General features: G+C 40.0%; 1 protein-coding gene across 1 annotated transcript; it reads right to left on the bottom strand.

Annotated features, from left to right (window-relative positions):
• Positions 1–1,358: 1,358 nt before the first annotated feature.
• Positions 1,359–7,834, bottom strand: LOC114664761 (dickkopf-related protein 3-like). The gene is made up of 4 exons (XM_028819007.2): positions 6,113–7,834; positions 3,245–3,419; positions 1,653–1,854; positions 1,359–1,509 (listed from the first exon to the last, which is right to left on the bottom strand). The coding sequence occupies exons 1-4, from the start codon at positions 6,287–6,289 to the stop codon at positions 1,449–1,451; spliced, it is 615 nt and encodes a 204-aa protein (XP_028674840.1). The 5' UTR covers positions 6,290–7,834; the 3' UTR covers positions 1,359–1,448.
• Positions 7,835–24,076: the final 16,242 nt, after the last annotated feature.

Raw genomic sequence — 24,076 nt, 5'->3', positions numbered from 1 at the left:
GTGTAAGAAAGGACAGAGCCGATTATACTACCTTAGAAGGCTGGCGTCCTTCAACATCTGCAATAAGATGCTGCAGATGTTCTATCAGACGGTTGTGGCGAGCGCCCTCTTCTACGCGGTGGTGTGCTGGGGAGGCAGCATAAAGAAGAGGGATGCCTCACGCCTGGACAAACTGGTGAGGAAAGCAGGCTCTATTGTTGGCATGGAGCTGGAGAGTTTGACATCCGTGGCAGAGCGACGGGCGCTGAGCAGACTCCTGTCAATCATGGAGAATCCACTAAACAGTGTCATCTCCAGACAGAGGAGCAGCTTCAGCGACAGACTGCAGTCACCGTCCTGCTCCACTGACAGACTGAGGAGATCGTTCCTCCCCCAAACTATGCAACTCTTCAATTCCACCCGGGGGGGTAAACGTTAACATTATATAAAGTTATTGTCTGTTTTTACCTACATTGTTATCAAAGTGCCTTGAGCATGGGAAAGGCGCTATATAAATAAAATGTATTATTATTATTATTACTCTTTAATTTAATATTGTTTTTTATCAATATGCTGCTGCTGGTGTATGTGAATTTCCCCTTGGGATTAATAAAGTATCTATCTATCTATCTATCTATCTATCTATCTATCTATCTATCTATCTATCAAAATTTCACAACAAAATGGAACAGAAAGACTAAAACTAAATTAACAAAATCTATGAAGAAGTAACAATCAACTTCATAAAAACACAGCCAATGAAAGCTGAATAATCCTGAGTGGAACCTGCAGTGTTACTCTTATAGTATGCAGAGTTCCTCTTCTGTACTTGGCCTCCCTGTTCCATGGCAAATACTGTAATGTACTTCAGCCAGTCCATCCATCCATCCATTTTCCAACCCGCTGAATCCGAACAGAGGGTCATGGGGGTCTGCTGGAGCCAATCCCAGACAACACAGGGCGCAAGGCAGGAACCAATCCCAGGCAGGACGCCAACCCACCGCAGGGCACACACACACACACACACACACACACACCAAGCACACACTAGGGACAATTTCGGATCGCCAATGCACCTAACCTGCATGTCTTTGGACTGTGGGAGGAAACCCACGCAGACACGGGGAGAACATGCAAACTCCACGCAGGGAGGACCCGGGAAGCGAACCTCAGGTCTCCATACTGCGAGGCAGCAGTGCTACCCACTGCGCCACCGTGCCACCCGCTAATATACTTCAGCCAGTCCATTTGTATTGTACTTTTAAAGCCCCTTTGATGGTGGGCACTTTCTCTAAGGGTGGTGTTTTTACATTTCATTGGGTTTCCTACAAACCCTTCTACCTCCTCCTGTACAACATACAGAAACCATAACTTACACATTTAATAACTATAGGTCTCTTTATTTAACATTAGTTACAAATACAGTATGTACAAAATATTTACAAAATAAATAGAGTTTGATGACTGTGTCAGACAGCAGGGGCTTGGCATTGCCAGTTCTCCACCTCTGGGCGATATACAAATTCTTTTCTGTAAAGGAAAAAAGAAAATGAATTCCACATGGAGTCTATGCATATTACATCTACCACTTTACCTTTGTCGAGAGTACAGGCACATTACAGGAGATGTGTTGGCCATTATTTGATTATGATCTCTAAGTTAATTGAACTCACTCTCTCTGGGGTATGTCTGTTGCTTTGCGGCACAGCAGACCCTCTTCACAGGGACATATCTGGTTAATGCTGAAAGCCAGCCCGCCGTCTGGGACAAAGCAGCTTTCACCAAGCATCAAGCGACGTTTACATATCATCTCTCCGTGGTGGCGTGCACAGCACATTGAGCCTCCACAGTCCTTATCCAGCTTGCATCGGGCACCTGCACAGGGAAACAAAACAACGTGTTTCTGAAGGATCAAGACGTACTCCCCAGACATCCAATTTTCCTGACAGCAGGCTCAAATCCGGCTTCCAAAAAATCCAGAAAGCAAAAACCTAACATCAGCGTAGAGAATAATGCATTGGGCAGCGGCAGGGAAGCTGGCGCCTTACAGATTTTAGCTGCGACATTGGGACAGTGGCCATGGAAGTAATGTGGAAGGTGGGAGGCTGACTAAGAAAATGTTGCGTTTGTATGCTGGGCTTTGTGAATGGGAATTTAGAGTTACTGGGCAATGCTCTCCGGCTTAAAGTGTACTGCCAGGAATTGTGCTGTGAAATACTGTCGACCCCTGTAAGGGTCTCTCCCAGGCTTCAACTACAAAATTATTAGGCAAAGTTCCATGGACTCATCCCAACATATAACTGTGTCAAGTTACAAATGAAAACCACAACTGCTGTAAAACACAACATGGAGTCTTCAAAGCTAGCTGCGTAAAGCAGGAGAAGGCATCAGTTTAGCAATGTGGCTTCCTTATTTGCAAATTGAAAAACTCTAGGGCTACCACCAGAAGAACTTTTATAGAGGACCCTAAATCATCAACAACAGGGGTCTCCAAGTCCAGTCCTGGAGAGCTACTGTGGCTGCAGGTTTTCATTCTAACCCTTTTCTTAATCAGTGAGCAGATTCTGCTGCTAATTAACTCTTTGTCTTATTTTTAAATTGATGCACATCGTAAGACTCGGCCCCCTTAATTATTTCTTTTTTCCTTAATTTAGCAACCAAACAATATTAAGACACAAAATGAACCAACACACAAACAACAACCTGCGTCCATCACACAATAACTGAAAATGAAGAAAGGTGAAGGCCTCCGTAATGTTGATCTGCTCAGGTCCACACGCTCTTAAAAAAGAAAATCAGCTTTGCAAATGTCTGCCATGGCAGAATGAGAGCCATGGAATTAAATAACGGGTTTAATTACTAATGAGAATTGGCTTCAAATTAAGAAACTGAATGAAGTGAAGTTTGTAGGAGTTTGAGGCCCCATCTTAGCTGGTCATCTGTTGGCTCACTTCACATCAAATTTATATTTAGGAAAAAAGAATCAATTCAGCGGTCAGAGTCTCAAGAAAAGGCAATTAAAATAAAGGGAAATAGTGAATTAGCAGCAAAAACTGGTCACTAATTAAGAGAAGAGTCAGAATGAAAACCTGCAGCCACCGTAGCTCTCTGGGACTGGAGTTGGAGACCCCTGACCAACATTATATGTAAATTATTCACCTTACCTAAAAAATCTACTACTGTAGACGAAGACATGAAGGTATTAAAGTAAGTTAGCACAATTAAGTTGAGAGAGCTTGGTGTTGGGGAGGAACGAGTCGCTTACCTTCCTGGCCTTCTGGAATGCTATGATGACATTTTCCAAACATGCAAGTCAATCCTTTGAGACATTGGGCATCCCGGCGACAGTACTGACCAGCCTGCTTCAGTGGCACACAGACACGAAAATGCCGGTCACAGGAGAAACCTTTCCCACAGCTGCGATCATGATCACATGAAACCTGGAAAAGCCAAAAAGACAGGCCGGGTCAGCTTTGTGGTGTACATCGTGAGGCCGCCACATCATACCTGGCCACAGTGTTTGAATTAAAAATATCCTCTTCGGGTTCGTATTTTTATTTAACAAGGTCTGATCATTTTCAGACCATTACAGTACATAGATTATTTAGGCATTGTGTTTTTTTAATGTTCCTAATTTGCTTCTTGCTGGAAACACATAAAAAATGATACCATAGGTTCACCTTCAAAACTCAGAGGGCAGCAGACATGAGCAAGTTAGAGTTGTGGCCCCTGCCAGCACATTCTTCATAGACTTACTGCTAACTGCAAAATCCGCTTGTTTGTTTCTGTACGAAATGGAGAACTTCAGTACACACATCCGTGTTTAGCTCTGTTCTAACAGCCTGCGGTTTAAGCAAACAGTGAGCGTCTTTCACAGTACACCAGTAGAACAGACTGTGCAAATACTGCAAAAGTCACTGGAGATGTGCCATCCTAACAAGTCAAACACGCCCCACACGGCTCTTCTCCCAAGTTCCAAAACATAAATCAGTTTAACGGTGCTCATATTATAACGTACATTAAATAATCCAGTATTCTAACACTTCACCTGCAGTGATACACTACTACTGAAACCAGAACATGGAAGCCAAAATAAGCGCTCTCTCTACTTCCAGGCTTGGCCCTTCCATAACCCTTATATTGTTACTGAATGTCTGCCTCTACAATTAAGAAATTACGTTTGGATTTAATGTTTAAAGGTTCAAGGGTGATGGGTACAAAACAGTGACAAAAAATAAAAAATAAAAGGTTTAGGGTGAAATAAGCTTTATGGGTGACTGAATCATCCAGCTAATTTGATGATGTAATGTGCAGTTCCTGATTGATTAAGAATACGTTACAGCTAGAGACCTTTTAAGAAATTATAGCTTATGTGAAACCTCACCAGTCCCCCTCACGTAACCACTCTATCTAATCTAATCTATAGTATACTGAAATTATACTAGAAGGTGATAGTGAGAAGTCAAGCAGAAGGACCCCTTTAATTGGCGAACTAAAAAGATTACAACATGCGGGCTTGTGAGGCAACTCAGGCCCCTTCTTCAGTTTACATCTGAGCGTTGCCTCACAAGCTTGCATGTTGTAATCTTTTTAGTCAACCAATTAAAGGGGTCCTTCTGCTTGACTTCTCACTACACCCATAATGGCTAACACGGTCCAACACCCACATGGTGACATATAAAGACAACGTCTTAGGAAGAGTTGCATTAAAACAAGCATCACAGCTGTTCAGTTATTTTTCATTACCTTTACATTGACAGGCATACATTTTTTAAAACGTTCTTTATCTGCAGTTGGGTCATGGAGAGCTGGAGCAAATCCAGGCAGCATTCAGTGCAAGACAGGAACCAAAACTGGATGGGACACCATTTAAACAAACATAAACACCTGTCCAGTTGTTGAGGTGTCATGTGCCGTTGCACAAAGGTGTTGCTAGTGGGGTGGTGATAAAGTTCAAACTATCTCCAGAAACTATTCCATACTAATGGAAGGAAATGAGACAGGATTTGCAAGATACCAGCGTCTTCAATCCATTTCCAAAATCGAAGACCACTTTCAGATCCACACACACGCACACTTTCAAAGTAAAAAATAGCATGAAGTCATTCCTCTGCTCAATGACGCCTCGCTGAAGTGAAACTCTCTCACCTTAACCCCACTTTAAAACCTTCAAACGCATGGTGCAGTGAAGGCTGACCTAGAACTACTTACTGTAATTACATGTCTTTGTGGAAACTATAAAACCACACACAGTATATGCATGGAGGGACAAAGAGCGTGATGGTGGTGTTGCCTCCTCAAAGCTCCATGGGATTGGGCCCAGTTCCAGTTATACACGTGCAGACTCTAACATTCTTCTACAGTCTAAAGACTTGCATATTAGGTGAATGACTGGTAACAGAGTAAGCGTGGATGAGAGCTGTGAGTGGGACCTGTGATGGGCGAACATCTAGCATCCATATCTGGTTCCTGCCTTGCTCCTGATACTGAATAGATTCCAGGTTTTAGTGACCCCTGTAACAGAAAACCAGATCTATACATTGACAAAAACATTAAATCTTCAATAGAGAGCATCAGTTTAACATAGTGTCTGAAAAAAAGAAATAAATAAATTTGCACGATCCACATAGCTGCAGTAGACAAAAAAAATCCTGCTACTAACATCGTGTGACCGCAAGCAACTCACTTCACCTGCCTGAGCTCCAACAGAAAAACAGAAGAAATGTAACCAAATGTATCTCAGATGTAGTAAGTCGCCTTGAATAAACCCATTAGGCAACAATCAAATATATTTAATCAGGACGACTGGGAAGAAAGAGGAAAGCTGTGAACTATCAGCCATAATTTCTTTCAGGTTGTTACCATCATTCCTCTTGTTGCCCTTAAAGACCCTAATAACCCACCCTCTCCAACGCCCCATGTGGCTTCACCCAATTTTCAAGACTTTTCCTAACACAGTTCACTCTTTAATATGGCATATTTGTTGGGATGTTTTGCTTACTTCAGTAAACCTCTGAGCATCAACTTAACTTGTTGAGTTGTATTCCAAATTTGCTACGTTTCACTAATGGGACGGTAAGACCTGTGCAGCTAGCAAACAAAAACTTTGTGATACAAGTGCAGATAGACTCACCAGAGAATCCCGTATGTTCAAAGGTGGGTGCACTTCACGAGCTAGTGGTCCCTCTCCAGGTGGGCTGTATGGGATAGACAACAGCCAGGCCCAAATGTGACCCCTTGCAAAGGGTAGAAAAAAGTAAAACAAGAAAGCAACAAGTCCCAGTCGCAGGCTTTGTAAAATGCTGCACATTGTGACGTTTTCTTCTTTTTTTGTTCTTCAGCTGTGTCAAGTGAGGCAGATCCTCTGAGCTACAAGCTACTAGGTGCCAGTAAAGCGAACCCAGCTTTATGTAGACCCCTACTCAATGGCAGTGTTTGCTCAAGCCCATGGGAGGGAGGAGACGATTAGTAGTTAAAGGATTAGCTTAATAGCCCTTGTCACCTCCTGGAAAGGATGAGGAGCAGTGTGTGGTCAACTGAGCACACAACAGGCTAGCACAGGACTATTCAAGACTTATCTAAATGGGGTCCGCTGATAAACAAACAGCCTCACACAATAACGCAGACAATGCACACAACGTCTGCCACAACCCTGGGCTCAGCAGAGCAAAACAAAAAAAAAAAGAGAGAAGATTCGCTCATCCCATCCCCAGAGACAAACGGACACAAAGGTCCTGCTGTGAGCAATTTGCAAAACCGCTTGTCCCAGGGCTGGACTCTCATTAACTGCAATTATCACCAAAAGTAATTAGCTTCCTGAGAGCTTCAAGCATTTTACAGAGTGCAGGCCAAAAAATGAACTTCCATTTAAAAAAGTAGAAGAAGAATAGAAAAAAAAAGTAAAAGATGCCGAGTGGAAACTTAGCACACTAGTATTAAGCTGCCATTAAAATGTATCCAATAGAGTCTAGGCCAAAGTGGGGGGGCATTGCTACCTTATGTTGTCTTCTATTTGAAGTGAGGAGTCAGAAATGTGCGAGTTTCTAGTTAGAATTTTCAACTGGTAAGCCCCCTTAAGTCAGGTATCCAACTTGGAAATTCGGGGGCTGCTTTGTCAGTCTCAGTTTGTCCGACTTCAGGTCATGACGTCAATCCTAAATGGCAACATACACCGCAAACATTAGTGAGAGCTGTAGTACTTACTGTTTATTAGCATCTCATTAAATCAGTTGTACACGCAGCACTGTCCAACGTCTATCTGTGGACATGTTGCTACTGTGTTTGGATACACAAAACACTCTGTAATGTGGTCTTATCAACTACTATTTATTCCAATGGAGAAAACATGGATGCGTCCATATTAGTTTTCCAAATGTTTTACTAGAGCGTGGTTAGCTTGTGTGTGGCATCATTTCCAGCCCTGACATACAAGATAAATAGAATGCAGCGTAACTGCACCCATGCACTGTATTTGGGGGGTTTGGGTGATGGTGTTGGTTTTAACCCCAAGTGCCTTGTGGTGGAGGCCCTGCTTGTCTCTCTTATCATCTGTCCCACACAAAAATTCTGAACCTCCAGCCATGGCATGCAACTTGCCACTTTGCTGAATATCCGATTCTCTAAGCCAGTTTTTACATTTTCTCTTGCCATCTTTCTGGAAATATTTTCCTACCTTTTTCTTCTACCTTGTCACAGTCATAACAATTTAGTCAGCTTGTCTCTGCCATATTCAGTTATAGTGAGGCTGGTGGTCTAAGCCCACACAAGGATAACACAATAATCTGTCAGGCATTATGGTCTGGTAAATACAGCCTTGGACAATAAACAGTAAGGCTGTATTTAAGTAAGTAATATATAAAAAAAACAAAACTAACTTTATTATATTTAATAGAAGACCCATAGCAGTTTTCCTGTGGTATCTCATAACCCAGTTTGCACTTGTTCTAATATACTGTATGTACACAGAACTGCTGCTGAACTCCTGAAGATCAGCACAGCTCCAAGTAGAGATACCTTCAAAGCACACTGCACTTGGGGTCTTCAGCGTCCTCTTAAGGCTGATTAGTATTTCTAAATGGCTGCAGTGTGAGTTAGAAGTGCTTTCTGACATGTACTTCCTGCAGTATGGCCCCTGCTCAACAAGAGTGGGTTCAGCACAAAGGCCACAGACTCCAAAACTAGCTAGTCATTTCAGAAGTATCTGATGGGATGTGGTGTCAAATGCGGAGCTGAGGTCAAGAAGCACAAGAATTGATCAAAGTCCCATGTCAGCTGCCCGGAGAAGATCATTTGTGATTTTGACCAGGGCAGTTTCTGTGCTGTGTTTAGGACGAAACCCAGATTGAAACTGTTCAAAAAGGTTATTTTTTGAAAGATGGGATTGGAGTTTGGAGGCAACTATCTTTGAGAACTTTAGATATAAATGGAACATTTGAAATAGGCCGATAATCGTTAAGGACATTTGGGTCTAAACCAGGTTTTTCCAGAATTGGAGTAATTGAGGCTGTTTTTAGTGACAGAAGGACCGTACCTGTAGTAAGGGAAGACTTAACTATAGCAGTTATCATGGGGGAAATATGGGACAGACAGGACTTAACAAAGCTTGTAGGTATTGGATCTAATTGGCATGTGGAAGAATTTGATTTTGTTGTAAGCTCTGAGATATTATTTTCAGCTGGTAAACTGAAATCTGAGAATATCGTGGTTGGTAAGGGAATACGGGTGATAGTGGAGAGGATGTCATTTTCTGCAGAAATAGAGAAAGGGATAAAAGGGATAAAAACAGCTATTGATGAGTGATCAAATAGAAATAAATGACTTTTATCAGTCATGTCTTCAGTTCAGTAACCAGTTCACTTACCACAGTGTGTCCCAAGGCAGCCTCCAGACAGGACACAAGGTCACGCGCATCACTACAGAGTAATCCACCCACATGACAGCATGTCATTGGACTGTGTGAGAAACCTGGAGAAAACACACATGGATGGACAAAGAAAGCGAAGAAGATATCAACATTGTAAGGTAAAAAAAGTTACTCACTATTACACCTGAAACTTGTTTCAGACAATGTGGCCTATTGGTAAAGGTACTGACTGGGCTGTAAACCACGAGCTTGCCCCTTCAATCCACTCCACTGTGAGTGAGACACGAAGAACAACAATACATTTGCTACTGCTGAACTATGGAAACCATTACATTATGCTACGACCTGCCTATGTAATGTGTTTGCTTTGGAAATGAATTCTATAAAATGACTAAGTTTCTGCTCAATGATCTTTAACAACTTGTTCTGTGACCCTGACCAAACCTCTTGTAAATTCACTGTTGCTTTAGGTGAAAGTGGCAGCTTAGTAAACAAACGTCAATGCCAACGTAATTGTTAAAAAAAGCAAAACAATAAAAGCACCCTCAGGACTACAAAACACACTAAGGAATGTCCATGGTCTGACTGATTTAGCACCCAAATTATTATTAATATTATGCATAGAAAAGATGTGTGCAAAAATATCTTAGGTGTTACCATCCATATAAAACCTTATAAATACAAACGGTCTTACACAAGCATTGCCACTAACTGGAACTCTTTTTAAAGCCACTGTCCCAGTAATTATGCATTCATTTAATGTTCACACTGAAATATGCTTTATTCATTGCCATTATCTCTCAAACCTTGATCACACATTTCAGCATGAATCCAGTGGTCCAGGATCAATAATGTAATCCTTATTTGATAAAGCACTATTAGCTTTATTCACCATCACTAAGAGCTTTACAAAACAAACCAGAATTCCACATTTGTCATGATGGCTAACTTAAAAAAAAAAAAAAACAAAAGATCACGCCAGACGTTTCTGCTGTAGTGCCGGTCATCCATCCACATGCTGAAATATCCCAAACAGTCTAATAAGAAAGTCAGGTGAAAATTAGAAACGTGGAACAGGTGCCAACTTTTGCCTCCCCCGACTGCAGAAAGATGGTCCCATCTTGAAGTAATTCACTCTGCTAGCCTTGCAAAACTAGAATTTGCTGATGTTGCCAATAGCCTAAAACTTCTGATTGTATTTCAGCAAAGTCTCTCTGCCAAAATAAAATAAGATAAAATCTGTCTGTGATTTGCACAGCTGTCCTGATGCTGTTGTTAATTTCATTGATTTTTAATCATTCACGACTGGGAGGAGTCTACACTGAGTGGGGGGTGTGGTGTAATTGATGGTGTTTACCATTTGGCTGAAATCTTGGAGCCACAGCGGACAGTTTTAAACACAGTATTCTCTATCAGTAACACATCTTGTAAATCTGTTCTGTATGCACACTTACGAATGTGATATGCAGGGGAATTTGAGATTTGTAAGCACTGTCTGCCCTCTGCACGTCCCTGTAAATGAGGTGTGATATTTCAAGGATTTTCCCTGGTGGGTAAGCCAAATAAACACACAAACAGACAATGTGATGCTTAAGCAGGTGAACTGTCTGCTAGCCGCATGGTCGGGTGTCGTAGTCTATTTGCAAATATGTCTGTTATCAGATGATATCCCTCCTCCTCCTCCCCCCACCCAAGCCTCATTCGTAAAGTCCTTGTGGCTGCCAGGCTGGACATTTTTTCAGGGCCAGGGTATGGGGGTGGTGTGTTTATAGAAGACAGATGTTACTGCGCTATCAGGGATATACTGGCCATCTAGCTTTACTCAGACTGGCCCACCATATAAAGGGCAAGAAGCCACTTTAAACAAAGTATGGAAAGGGTGAGCAAGAACACCTCCACACCAGAGGAAGAATAAAGAGTCAATAATGACCTGGATGACTACCAAGCCTATTTCAAATTCAGGGAGTTCTATGCAGAGAAAAGTCAAGCAAAATGACACCTTTTATTGGCTAACTAAAACGATTACAGTATGCAAGCTTTCAAGGCAACTCAGGCCCCTTCTTCAGGCAAGATCACTAATGTCACTACAGTGTACAACAGTGCAGGCAAATATCAATGAACTGGGTAAAATATGAAGAAGGTCTGATGATGGGTCTGTCACTGTGGATGAACAACTGGTGTGTCCTGAAATTAGAACATCATCCAGTATTAGGGTGTAAAAATGAAACTGAGCATCTCTCTTATCAATATAGAACATACTCAATCATCTCCTTGAACATGCCAGCTCTAAAACTGTGCTGGTCTCTATCTGTATTTATGGCACCACAACAACTGCTAACAAGGGGACACCTTCAAAGCAAACATTCCAATTAAGAGGTCTGGCAATTTATGAGACCATACCATTAAGGGCTTTATAAGGTAACTGGAAAATGTTAAACTTGTTAAACCAGCATTAGAATCAACATTTAGTGGCCGCCCATACTCATGGTCCATGGTTCTTGCACAGAGTCCATAGTGACAACTGATTTTTCAGTACTGGTGATCTTGTCATCCACTATCAGCACTTGCCTCATCAGTCATCAACTCTGTTGTGATAGCACTCTACAATACTCCATGGTCCTTAGAGCACCAAAGCACTAGTCAGAAGAGTTTATGTTTAGAACAGTACTAGGATGTACATTCATCTTAAATGTACTGTTCATCATGGAGTCAGAGAGTGGTGATGTGTTACATATTGTTTGGACATGCAAGTAGGAATTTTCCTGTACTCTGAACCAGTGACATACTAGTACTGCTACCCTAAATTACAGGCTGATCACCATTTTTAACTGAGCAGTCTCTTTAACTGAAGTGCTGTTTACTAGTTTCTTCTCTTTCAAAATAATGGAGTTTTAAGTCATTTTATTTGCGCAACTGGATTGCACACTTTCTACATGGTTGCTAAATACTATCCTCCTCCCTAAAGTGTTTCTAAAATACTAAAAATCATAATGCACATTATTACACCATGTTATGGATTTTCACTCTGCATCATCCCGATCACGTATATCGGACAAGCAGTCAATGAGTGGATTTCATCCAAAAGCAGGAACCGGCCTCTGACTAGATGAGGATTTATGATGAAAATCTGCACAAATGAAAATCCCTCACCCAAAAAGAAATGTTCCAGTGTCAAACGCAGCAGACACCAGCATGTTCACAGAATCATCCTTATGTCTGGATCTGCCACGTTTGGTTTTAACATACTTTGTATTTTCTGACTATGCACCAAATCTTTACTTTCCATGCCCTCATGATTTTTCCAGATGTTGTTCACTACAGTTTGTTATATAATAATATGGATGTTATATGGATTTAAATTATAGCTATAATGTTTCCAAATTACCTATACTTTATTTTTTAAATTTAATAGTATTGCTGAATACAACATTTGTTTCTGCTTGAGTAATTGAAGTTTGTATTTTCTGAAACATAACAATATGTAAAAAAAAAAAAAAAAATGCCGGATAGTAATTATCCATATTTCTGTACTTTCTGCTTGTTCTTCCTGTGTTTCTAAGTTTCTCCTTGGGGTACTTAAGCTTTAGACCAGAAACTAATCACAAGCAAGTTAGGCAGACTGCACAGTCTAATTTGATCTGCCCAACAATGCAAGGCTTGGTTTCTGCCTTCTGCCCAATGATATGCACAACACTTTATGTTCCTTTAAGTTCTTTGTTTTTGACAGCTTCCCGTCTCCAGTATCTTCTGGTTTCTCTATTTTGCCCACTCTTCTACATCATCCAATGAATTATTGTCACAGTTTGGCTCATTTTTGTCTTCTTTCACTGTAGTGAAGTTCAATGTTTTCGTAAAGATAAAGTATCCTTGTAAAACATGTCTGATCCATTTAGTTTATCTATCAGCAGTCGTTTTTTCTCCAGTAAAAATTTTGTCTCCTTTCAATTTTTTATTTAGCCAAGTTTTTCTATTTGTTCCCATAATGACATATCAAATGCAGAAAATTGCTCAATGCCTGTTTTTCTCATTATTTCTAATTCATTAAGCATTATGTCCCATACCAGTGCATTGCTTACTTTTTTGTTCATAATCAAATTCATAAAAAATACATAACTTCATTTTATTTACTAGAAAACATACCCAATGTACTCTTAATTCGAGTTTTCCAAGCATTTGTTCAGTTATGCTCCCTTGTGCACATTTATTGAAGTTGTGCTTCAATTACACTTTTTAAAATTTTCTTACAACACTTATGTGTGTATGTATTTAATGTGTCAATACAAGAAACCACCAAAGCAAATTCCTTTTATGTGTAAATGTACTTGACTACATAAAATATTCTACTCCGTTACATTATTCCTAATATTTTTTACACATTTGTGCTGTTCTTCAGTGGCGACCACTAAGAAAATTCACAGCACTAAAGTTTCAGCATTGAAAAACGTGACGGAGTCAGAATATAACCACTAACAAGGAGTGAGCCTAATTATGGAGAAACATGCCTTTTGTTACTTAAATGCATTAGTCAGCTTTCCATTAGCAAACAAAAATTAATTAAGAGTGATAAATGGGTTTTGGAGATCATGCACAAATGCAAATTACTCTGCATGGGATTCAGTTATCATGCAACAGATACAGCCATGTTTTTCACGGGTTTTAAGAAGCAATTCCAACAGAGGTAGATTTACATTTTTTGAATGTAAGAACTGATATACAGTAGTAGAAGATCTCAGAAAGTTAATCATCGTTGCTCTAAAATGTTTGCAAAGTTTAAATAATGTAAGCATCATCACCTTGAAAGACTCACTTGTCCTAATCCCCATCTTTCTTTGTCTCCTCAGAACATGTCATGTCATCAGCTCATCTTACTGCTGTAGCCTAACATGCATCTTCCAGCTGCATTGTTGAAACAAAATAAAAAAAAAACGTGTGAAGTGTTTAAACAAGATAGTCTTGTCTCAAACGTGGACCTGAGGAAGTGTTGGGGCTGTAGATCTTGAACACATTGACAGGTATGGTCTGCTCACATTTCCCCTTTGGCTTACCACTGATGAGTATTGCAAAGTTTAACAAAGTGAATCACATAAAAAGGTGAAGCAAAACTGGATGAATGGAAACAGAGACAAGGGAAACATCTGGTGAAGCAGTTTGTGGTTTCTGTTAAATAACATGAAGTTATTTAATACTTTGTTTATCATGGCACCATATTGCATGGTCTTCAGACATGCAAGTGTGACTTTCACTGTACTCTTTAAATGAGACAATACTGCTACTACTACTATTACTACTACAACGGACTTGAGTAGGCCCCTACTACAGAAGCTATCATCCTACTAGCTGATCACAACACTTCTTATAATTACCAACATTATGTCTCTTAAGTGTCAAAATTACTTTGCGTTTCTTTCTCTTCTGTTTTTGCCAATAATTGTAAAATTATGGAGCAATCAAGCTCTGAATTTTAATGCATTCTTGTTTATGATCGTTTTGGAGAGTGCCATTATGTTGCATGTTGGTCAGAAACGCAAGCAGAAATGTCATTGTCCGCTGTATGGTGTGACAATACTACTACTAAGTGAATTAGTTATCAAACTGCTATTACTGATGATAGTTAGCTCATGTAACAGGATTTATATTAATAAAAATATCCCTTCTTCATCTGTCAATTTCCATTACAGTGTCATGTAAAGTAGGAACAGATGTAAAACAAAAACGAGCACCAGGATTCCAAAAGGCACAAAGACATGGTGTTTGTTATGGACAAACCACATCTAGCACAGAAGCCCAGTAACAAAACACTGCTCTGGTTTACATCAGGCAGGCTGTTCCTCTCAATCACACTCCATCGTTACCCAAGTGAGTGTTGAAGTTGCCTAACAGAACTATGGAGTCCCCAGCTCGTACCCCTTCCAGGATCCCCTTCAGGCACTCGAAGAAGGCCCAGTACTCTGAACTGCCATCTGGCACATAAGCACATATGGCAGTCAGAGTCCTACACTCTGTGACCTTCAACTGTACAAAGGCAGCTCTTGAGCATCTTAGGCTAAAGATCTATGATTGATTCTATAACTGTACCATCATATTTACAGCCATATGATCTGAAGAGGGGAAGTGCTGAACAGGTGGTGAGCTGGGTCAAATGAAAGCGGGGCCGCCTGGACAGATCTGGAAAGCCTAAGCAAGTGGTGAGGGTGGACTGGTAACATCTAGGGGAGACCCCTGTCCTAAAGACTTTCAACTCTCACCTCTAAAAGAGCTCTTCCTGTGTCCCAGGGGAGCGGAGGACATAGAGTCTGAATGGATCTTATTCGAAGCCTCCATTGTGGAAGTGGCCTGAAGGCTATAGGTGCCTCTCAAAGTTGTGCTGGGGTCTCTAATAAGGGCTATTTGGTCCGTATACTCAGAAAAATATCAGCACCGTTCACAGTGGATGTGGGACTCCGCCAGGGCTGTGCTTTGTCTCTTATCCCGTTTTTTATGTTCATGGACAGAATATGAAGGTGAAGCCGGGGAGTAGAGGGTGTCCAGTTCGGGGCCCTTGGAATTTAAAACATGGTTCTGTTGGCTTCATCAGGCTCAGAACTCTAGCTTACTGGGACGCTTTGCAACCAAGAGTGAAGCTAGAGGGATGAGGAGAAAAGCCATGGTCCTCAGGAGGAAAAAAGTGGATTGTCCTCACCAAGTGGGTCATGAGTTACTGCCTTAGGTGGAGGAGTTTAAGTACCCTGGGGTCTTGTTCACAAGTGCAGGGAAAAGGGATGATGATATCGACAGATCGGGGTGGTGACAGCAGTCATGTGGTTGCTACAACAATCTGTAATGGTGATGAAAAAGTTGAGCCAGAAGGCAAATCGACATCTCCACCCTCACCTATGATCATGAGCTTTGACCAGTCACAGAAATGATGACATCGTGGGTACAAATGTCTGAAAATGGGTTTTCTCCACAGTGTGGCTGAACTCTCCCTTAAACATAGGGTGAGAAGCCCAGACATCTGGTAGAGGCCCAAAGTAAAGCAGCATCGTGAGAAGCCAATTGAGGTCATTGGGGTATCAGACAAATGTTTGCCAGGCACTTCCCTCTGACCAACTGGGAGAAGACCTTGGAGGAGACCCTGGGCTCACTAGAAGGATTATATCTCCCAGATAGCCTGGGAAGACTTTGGGGTCCACAGTACGAGTTGGTAAAAGTGTCTGGGGACAGCAAGTGCAGGCCTCACTGCTAAGACTGTTGCCCCTGCAACCCAGTCTCAGATAAGCAGTGGAAAATGAATGAATGAATGAACAAAGACACCCCTAATGGGCCAATTTGCTGATTTATTGGAGGAAACCAGTTTTATTTAAGTATCCTTAAAAACTATATTTGGATACTTCAGAAAAATGTGTAATTTATGAGTACAGAATGGAATGGTGCCATAGAGGTTAGTGCCACTACCTCATTGGTTTGATTCCCAGCCTAACCACTGTCTTAATTGCACTTACTTCCTGTGTTCTCTGAGGTTTTCTTCCATTTTTTTTTCTAAAAACCAAATACATTTACCTCCAAATCGGCCCTGTGTGTGTGTGTGTGTGTGTGTGTGTGTGTGTGTAACAGACTGGTATCCAATCCAGGGTTCATTCCAGGCTTGCTCAATGTCACATTAAGATATAAAGTGCTGGCAAAATTACACTCCTCTCTACTGAAGCACTGTATTGGAACTGTGGTGCGTGCTTCTCTAGGTGTTTGTGAAGTTTATCATAATGACCCTGAAGTCCAATTTGTGCATCTTTTTCCCACTGACTCAATGTCATTGAACAGTTTATTTCTGGCTAAAACTTTCTTTTTGATGCCACAATACAGGACAGAGTAAAGTTAGTTGAGATCACCTTAATATATGTATAGTACCTTACTGAGAAAAACATCACAGACCTTCTAAACAATGCAGTAACATACTGGAATTTGAATAGTCTCAATAGCTTAAGTGCCTTGAGCATGGGAAAGGCGCTATATAAATAAAATGTATTATTATTATTATTATTATTATTAAAATATTCCCAATTATTACACAATCACATCAGAGGATCCCCTTCCAGGTTTATCTGAGGTATGTAGTACTACCCCGGAGCTGGAGGGGATGCTGTTGTTAACACTGTCGTCGCTTTTCTCAACCACAGAGGTGAGAAGATGCCCATTGCGGGCAAATGACTCCCACCTCTTCTGGTCTTAGCACTGTAAAAGACCAGATGCCCCAGAAAGTCATCTCAATCTGGACCCGAACTGCGACCAGAATGAAGCTCCCAAATAACGCCTGCTCTATCGAGCTACTAACTATTGTGAGTCACAAAGACTACTGCTTGTTTGTGTTAATTTGTCTATATTTGGTGCCATTGAGCACCTGCTTTCTTTAATAATATTTGTTAAGTTAGGATTAAATAGGACGACCCTGGTGTCACCCCAACACTTCCTTGATGTCCTCGAGTTTCCTTCCACCTGTCCACGGAGTGTACTTACTTTTTCTACATGTTAAATTTGCACGTATGTTCATTTAATTTATACAACGAATTACAAAATATAAATGTGGCATGATGCTTATACTGTATTTATCACCTTTATCTAAAGGTACAATTTAAATGAAGATCAAATCTTGATTTGTCCACATATATTAGAAAAGAAAAAAAAATCATGGGGTGTACTTACGATTTAACATGAATGTACATATGCTCTTCCTCTTCTGATTTGTTTCCCATTATACAAAATCATAGGCATTAAGATTCCATGAATATTACAACAAGAACTACTATTTTTATATTAAGGATCTTGTCAAGATGTACAAGATAAGCAGCAAAACTTTGAAGACAGTGTACTATATAAATCATACATTTCCATAAGTAGAATGTGTAAATGTAAGACAGTAAACCTTAAACTCAACACTAGCCAGAGTAGGAAAAGACAACCAAAAAAAAAAAGAAGAGAAAGAAACAAGCTGTAAAATCGATTGTGCAAGTCTAGAAACATACAAATGTCATTCTTTGGAACACTGAGCAATGTATAAGAAAACTGACCCCCTCCTCCCAGTTAACAATGGCTTATTAAATGGAGCAGCAGTAAGAGGTAACAAAGAAGCAATCAATCCTGGAGGCCTGGTTTACTAATTGGGTGCAATTTGGATTTTATTTAAACAAAAACACAGAACATCTTGATACTCAGAAGATGGCATAAAGACTTTCAGAAGAATACAACCCTTGTGTAACCAGGGAAACATAAAGTGAAACATAACTTACTTTGACATTTAGATATCGTCAAATAAAGGGGAACCCATTCCACCACAAGCTCTTCCTGTGTGCGCAAAGTATTTACCTTACAGTGTCACTTTTAATAAATGCATTTGAAAGAGGTGCAGCTCTCCTTTGTGATGCTGAAACACCATTGTGCATGCTTTCATCCAGCTGTGTGGAGCTCTGCTTGGGAAGTGTGTTACATTCTAAAACATGCTTTAGAATAATGCATACAGGTACATTTATATAAGGACGCCTATACACTATATAACCATATTGACAAGATAATAGATGCCCATCATTGGTTTTTCACAAAACACGGTGAAGAAATGTGTAGAAATGGAAACATATAACAAGGTAGCTTTAAAACCTGAGAGCAAGAAATGATTTTTTGGTTCAAAATTGTAATGGAAGGATTGGATGGGAGTGTCTGGTGTTTAGTAAAGTGGCTATAATTTTTGATACAAGCAGCTGTGTCAGGCTGGTGTCATACAGGTGTGGAATGGTTTCCTGTGGCATATAAAACCAAGAACAGTTCTGATGGTTCACCAAGAGTGTGTAGATGAAGCTCAGTCCCAAAATACCTCACATATTTAGAGTGCCTTCAAAAGGTATTCAGCCCCCAAACTCTTTTACACATACAGAATTCTCACAACCTGATATTTTGAGTGATTTGACAAAGAATTTTAATTTGTAATTCAATCTCTTTTTCACACTGCTGACCAAAAAAAAAGAAGTAAAATTATAAAACATTTAAGAAATTAAATTAAAAAACTAATACATTAAGAATCTTTACATCTTCATCCCCTCTGTTTAGTACTTGGTTAAATTGCCTTTAGAAGATATTACAGCAAATAGTCTCCATTAATTTTACACAATATGATAGAAGAAGATTTGAGCATTGCTGCTCACAAAATTAGTCAAGTTCTGACAAGTTAGTTGAGGAACATTGGAGGACAGCAATTTTTAGGTCTTGTCACAGATGTTTGATGAGTTTAAGGCCAGGACTCTATCTGGGTCACTCACAGACATTGATTTTCTTCATTTTAAGCCACTCCACTGTTTTTCAGGCGTCATGTTTTAGGTCAAAACCTCTTACTCACTCTAGGCTTATATGGCAGAGGGGAGCAGGTTTTCCTCCATGATTTATTGGATTGTGCAACATCTTCCTATCAAACCTCAGCATAGTGTCAGTCACTGCTATCGAAAAAGATTCCCATTACATCAGGCTGTCACCATCACTTTCGACAGTGGGGATGGTGTCACCTGGCTGATGTGCAGTGTTAGATTAATGTCACACTAACCATTTTGTGTTCAAGCCAAAAAAACGTTCCACTTTAGTCTCATCAAACCACTTTCTCCCACAACTTTATAGTATCTTCCAAGTGACTTTTGCAAATTCTTTATGAGCAAGGACATATTTATTTCCACCCGAAACTACTTCCTTCCTACTCTTCCATAAAGGGCCCTTGTGTGCAGTACCTTGAAGGTTGCTGAGCCGTGAACATTCTCTCCAAACTCGGTCATTGACTTCTGCAACTAAGTTAGGAGGACACTCTCTTGACAAGTGGCAGTCTTCAGTGGTGACTAAATTTGGGTGAACGGCCTGACCTCAGCATTTCGGCTGCAGTTCAATGTTTTTTCCATTTCTTTACGATGGACTGAACCGAGCGCTGAGGTTCATTCAGTGCATCTCAGATGGTTTTCTACCCTTCCCCAGATCTTTCCTTCTCTAGAATTACATCCCTGCTCTTTTGTCTTTAGTTTGGTTTGCTCTGTGGAAATTTTCTACCAAACTGTTGGACCTCGGCTAAAAAGGGCAGATTTATTTAAAGCAATTAATTGAGAAGAGGTGATCCACCAGGTGGAGAACATTACCAAACTGGGTAAGTTGGTAGGGGAATACACTACACCTGGGGAAAGTTAGCCTTATATGTACAAAGGGTATGAATATTTTTTAAATTTCACAGTTTAGATTATTTTCTTTCAAGAAATTGTTGGAAAGTTTTCAGTTTGTTTCTTTAGATGTGGTACAATGTACACTTTTCAGATAAACCAGAAAACAATCGTACTTTGTTGTATTGGTACTTATTGCCTTACTTTACCTGACACCAGTTCATGGTTATCTAGGTCGCCACAGCACAATGCTAGTTCAGATCCTGTGGGAGACGGAGCAGTCAATGGCAGGTATTATACTTGTGAGTGTAAACTCTGCAAGACCTTGGCTCACACTTTATATGGTAGAAAGAGTTGTGATAACCTGCTTTGTGATCCACCAGTCCATCCATGGCACTGTTTCCCTGAGCCTACTAGATCCTACTGCAACAGTCTTGAGAACATTGTGTTAATCCAACAACAGTCATTGTTACCAATGCCCCACTGCCACATCCCCTGAATCAACACGTGCTATGATAAATCAGGATGATTATGTACCCAATGCCAAAAAAGCAAAACATTCAGCCACCATCATGCTCACTAAAGTATATCATCCAAGCATTTTTGGTGTGCAGAAATTAGCAGGTTTAATCGAAAGTCATTTACAATTATACATAAAGATAAACTCCAAGGCAACCTTCTAATGACTGACTAAGCCACAGCATCACATACGTATGCATACTGCATGCCAATATTTCCTGGTCATTTATTTTTATTTAACTTATATAGCATTACTCTTGACTAGCTGGATCAATATTAAGGAAATTGTGAAAGACAAATTGTAAAACGATAATTCTGGTATTCTGTGATTCACAAAAATCAACCTTTAACATACTGTGGTTTTTAACCTTTTCTCATTTCCTGTTAACCATTATCTTGAAGCTACAGCATGTTGCATAAGGCATTGGAAAAGATTAGGAAGCTAGTAATCTCTCCCTCTTTATATGTAAAGCAGGCAGAGAAGTGAGGCTGAATTTTAGGGAGCAGACAGGAAGGAGATTCTGGACTTGTCTTTTATCGGCTATGTTTGTATGGCCTGCGGTTTGAGAAGAGGCCTGCTGTTTTTAGCCCTGGTATCTAATAGGCTGTAAACGACTGTTTGCAGACAAGTTATCACTGATGCTCTTTGGGGATTACCGCTGTTTTAATAGAGCAGCTCACACCACCTTCGTTCCACTATCTGGACAGTTTGCCTTGTTATGTCAAGAAGCTGCTTTAAGAGTCAGCCATTAATGGGTAATACTAGAAAGTCTTTACAGCTGCTTTTATAATAACACACTTTTCAAATTAAAGGACCGCTTCTTCTGCTTTGATACTTGAGATTTTGTTGGTGTCTGCACGTGGAGGAAACATTAAGTCGTTAATGACACTTATCGAAGAATAATAGTTAATAAGCAAATTTCACAATGTCACAAAAGCTGATGTTTTTTTTTTTTTTAGATTTGTCTCAACCTTAAGGCTAACTTTATGAAATCCACCTTGTCAATTTAAGATTATTTCTGTCAAACAGCTGATATTCTATTGTTTTCGAGTAATTAAATTGAGCTGTTGCCTGTGTATGAATCCATAATTAGAATGACTTTTAGTGTAGTAATTACTCCTAACTGGAAGTAGCATAATTTTTGGTCCATTTCTATTCAAATATGCATCACTTTTATTTTCAGTATATTTGTCACGTTTTAGTTGTTATACTAATAAACATTATTATGGCTTCAAAAACCCAACAAACAAAACAGATTTTGTTGGATTTCAGCAGTGAAGCAGTGTTATATAGCCAGGAAACTGGTCCAATATTTATTCCTTAAAGCACATTTCACGGCAATTGCTATCTCAAAGTGCAATTAAAATATAAAGTTAAAAACCATGGTGATGGTAAAATTCAAAGTCGCAGCACATCATACATTTTGGGAATACTGAGACCTTCTGACTGGAGCTTTCGAAAGCACAAGTAACCAGTCAGAAGTGAATACCAATATTGGTTGATTTTATGAGTCAGTAGACATTGAAGTTCAAATGAGATGAAGCTGTAAGAGAGTCTCAAACACAAAAATAGCAATTTAGAATGCAAAGGATAACAGGGGAGTCTGGTGCTTTGGTCTCCATGTTGGAGCCACAAAATTGAGCTAGAATATAAATGAGGTTTCTGACCTGTTGTGAACCCCAAAGGTTACTTCTTTGGGTTTGTGGATCCATTAACATTCCCTTAATAGGCATTCCCATGGCCTACACATTAAGAATTTGCATTTTCCAGCAGCTACTCCCAAGATATAAAATCAAGCAAAGAACTTAAAATAACTCCTGGTGATACACTCTACACCAATGCCATTAGAAGGTACAGTAAGTCTGTACACCAGGTTCACTGGAGAGTCACCATCGCTGTTAGAATTGCCTCACAAGAAGGTGCTAACTCTAGGAACATTTATTAGCAAGGATTAACATGGTACCTAAATTAGACCCAAGCCAGAGCACGAGGGGTGTGAAACCAAGACAGACATGCAGGGTTTGTGTATTTATGGTATCAAGACTTGCTATTCCCAGAACTCGCCCTGAAGGATGAAGTGCACATTTATGTTGACTGTCACTAAATAACACAGGCTGCAAACACCAACGCACTCAAATCCTGGATGATTTTAGTTGCCTGTTGCTTTCTTAACCAGTTAAACTACCATTGCTAAATTTTCACAAATCTTAAAATAACTGTATTTATTCCATCCATATAGACCCACGATATGGTATTTTACTAGTAAACACAATTCATGTCATATCTATGGAGGCAGTGTGGGGTAGTAGAGTAGGCACTGGGCATTAAAGATGCCAGTTCAGTGCACACCTCTTACACACTGCATGACCCTAATAAGTCACTTAACATGGCTAGGCTCCAATTGTAGGAAAAAAAACAAACAATTGTAATCTTCTAAGCCGTTTTGGAAAAAGACATCAGCCAAATAGTCAAAAATAATAATCAATTCTTTCTAGGGTGGGCATCACTCCGTGGTACTTTGCAAATACAACTCTGAAATAAAAGTGTTTTGTATATACACATAACATACATGCACTATTAAATCTAATTATTGTAACCACCAGAGCCTACCCTGGCATCTTCTGAGGCTAGGGATCTGCACTGGCAATCAGAAGGTTGCCGGTTCGAATCCTGTAAATGCCAATAGGGACTCTGCTCTGCTGGGCCCTTGAGCAAGGCCCTTAACATGCAATTGCTGAGCGCTTTGAGTAGTGAGAAAAGCGCTATATAAATGCAAAGAATAATTAATAATTTCTGACACAAGACAGGATAGAACCCTGGATGGGACACCAGTGCTTGACAGAGCCCACTCATGCATAAACCCACCTTCACACTGGACCAACTCAGAGCAGCCAATTGGGATGTGAGAGGCATACATACGCTCACTGGGGGGAAATCTGTTTAAACTCCACAAAGGCAGCAACTGGGCATAGAATTTAAACTCAGAATGCAAAGCCAATGACCTTGTAAATTATAATTTTAAAATACAAAGTAAGGCAACATGATGTCCCTGTGGTTAGCTCTAGTGTGTTACGGTTCTAGATACTTTGCTTGCACCCAACCCAGACACTTTCATACTCCCACATCCCAAAGCTCTACATTTTAGGTAAACTATCAAATACAAATTGAGAAGACGAGACTTGTGTGCGTTCGTACCCTGTGATGGACTGGTATCCTTATCAGTTTAGGTTTTAGTCTGAAATGACGTGATCATAAAATTAAATTAATTAGGGATACAGAAGAAGTGAATGAGTAAAAAAAAAGAAAACAAGTTAAATATTTTCGTGTTCAACAGTATAGTACTGTACCTCCTTAATAGAAATGTTAAGTTTATTTTGCCTTAGTAAAGTTGAATAAAATATCAATTATTTCATGCCATTAACTAAAAGAAGAGTTCTTTAATGTTTTAATTAGATGCAATTACCTTCAAGTCTGGCATGTTGTACAGGTGCAGTGTCTTCACGTGCATTCACATCAGTGGAAGGATACAGTAAGGCTGAACTCCATTTACAACAAGCAATGCTG

The sequence above is a fragment of the Erpetoichthys calabaricus genome, chromosome 14 (assembly GCF_900747795.2).
Source record: "Erpetoichthys calabaricus chromosome 14, fErpCal1.3, whole genome shotgun sequence".
Classification (NCBI taxonomy): domain Eukaryota; kingdom Metazoa; phylum Chordata; class Cladistia; order Polypteriformes; family Polypteridae; genus Erpetoichthys; species Erpetoichthys calabaricus.
The sequence above is the reverse complement of the archived record's forward strand: the minus strand, read 5'-3'. Positions and strand labels throughout refer to the sequence as shown.

Excerpts from the sequence above, each read along its gene's own strand:
- LOC114664761 (XM_028819007.2), bottom strand. The coding sequence starts at position 6,289 with ATGTGCAGCATTTTACAAAGCCTGCGACTGGGACTTGTTGCTTTCTTG. Across the intron at positions 1,855-3,244 it reads CATTCCAGAAGGCCAGGAAG|GTGCCCGATGCAAGCTGGAT; the intron begins GTAAGCGACTCG and ends TTCCCTGTGCAG. Across the intron at positions 1,510-1,652 it reads ACAGACATACCCCAGAGAGA|AAAAGAATTTGTATATCGCC; the intron begins GTGAGTTCAATT and ends TTTCCTTTACAG.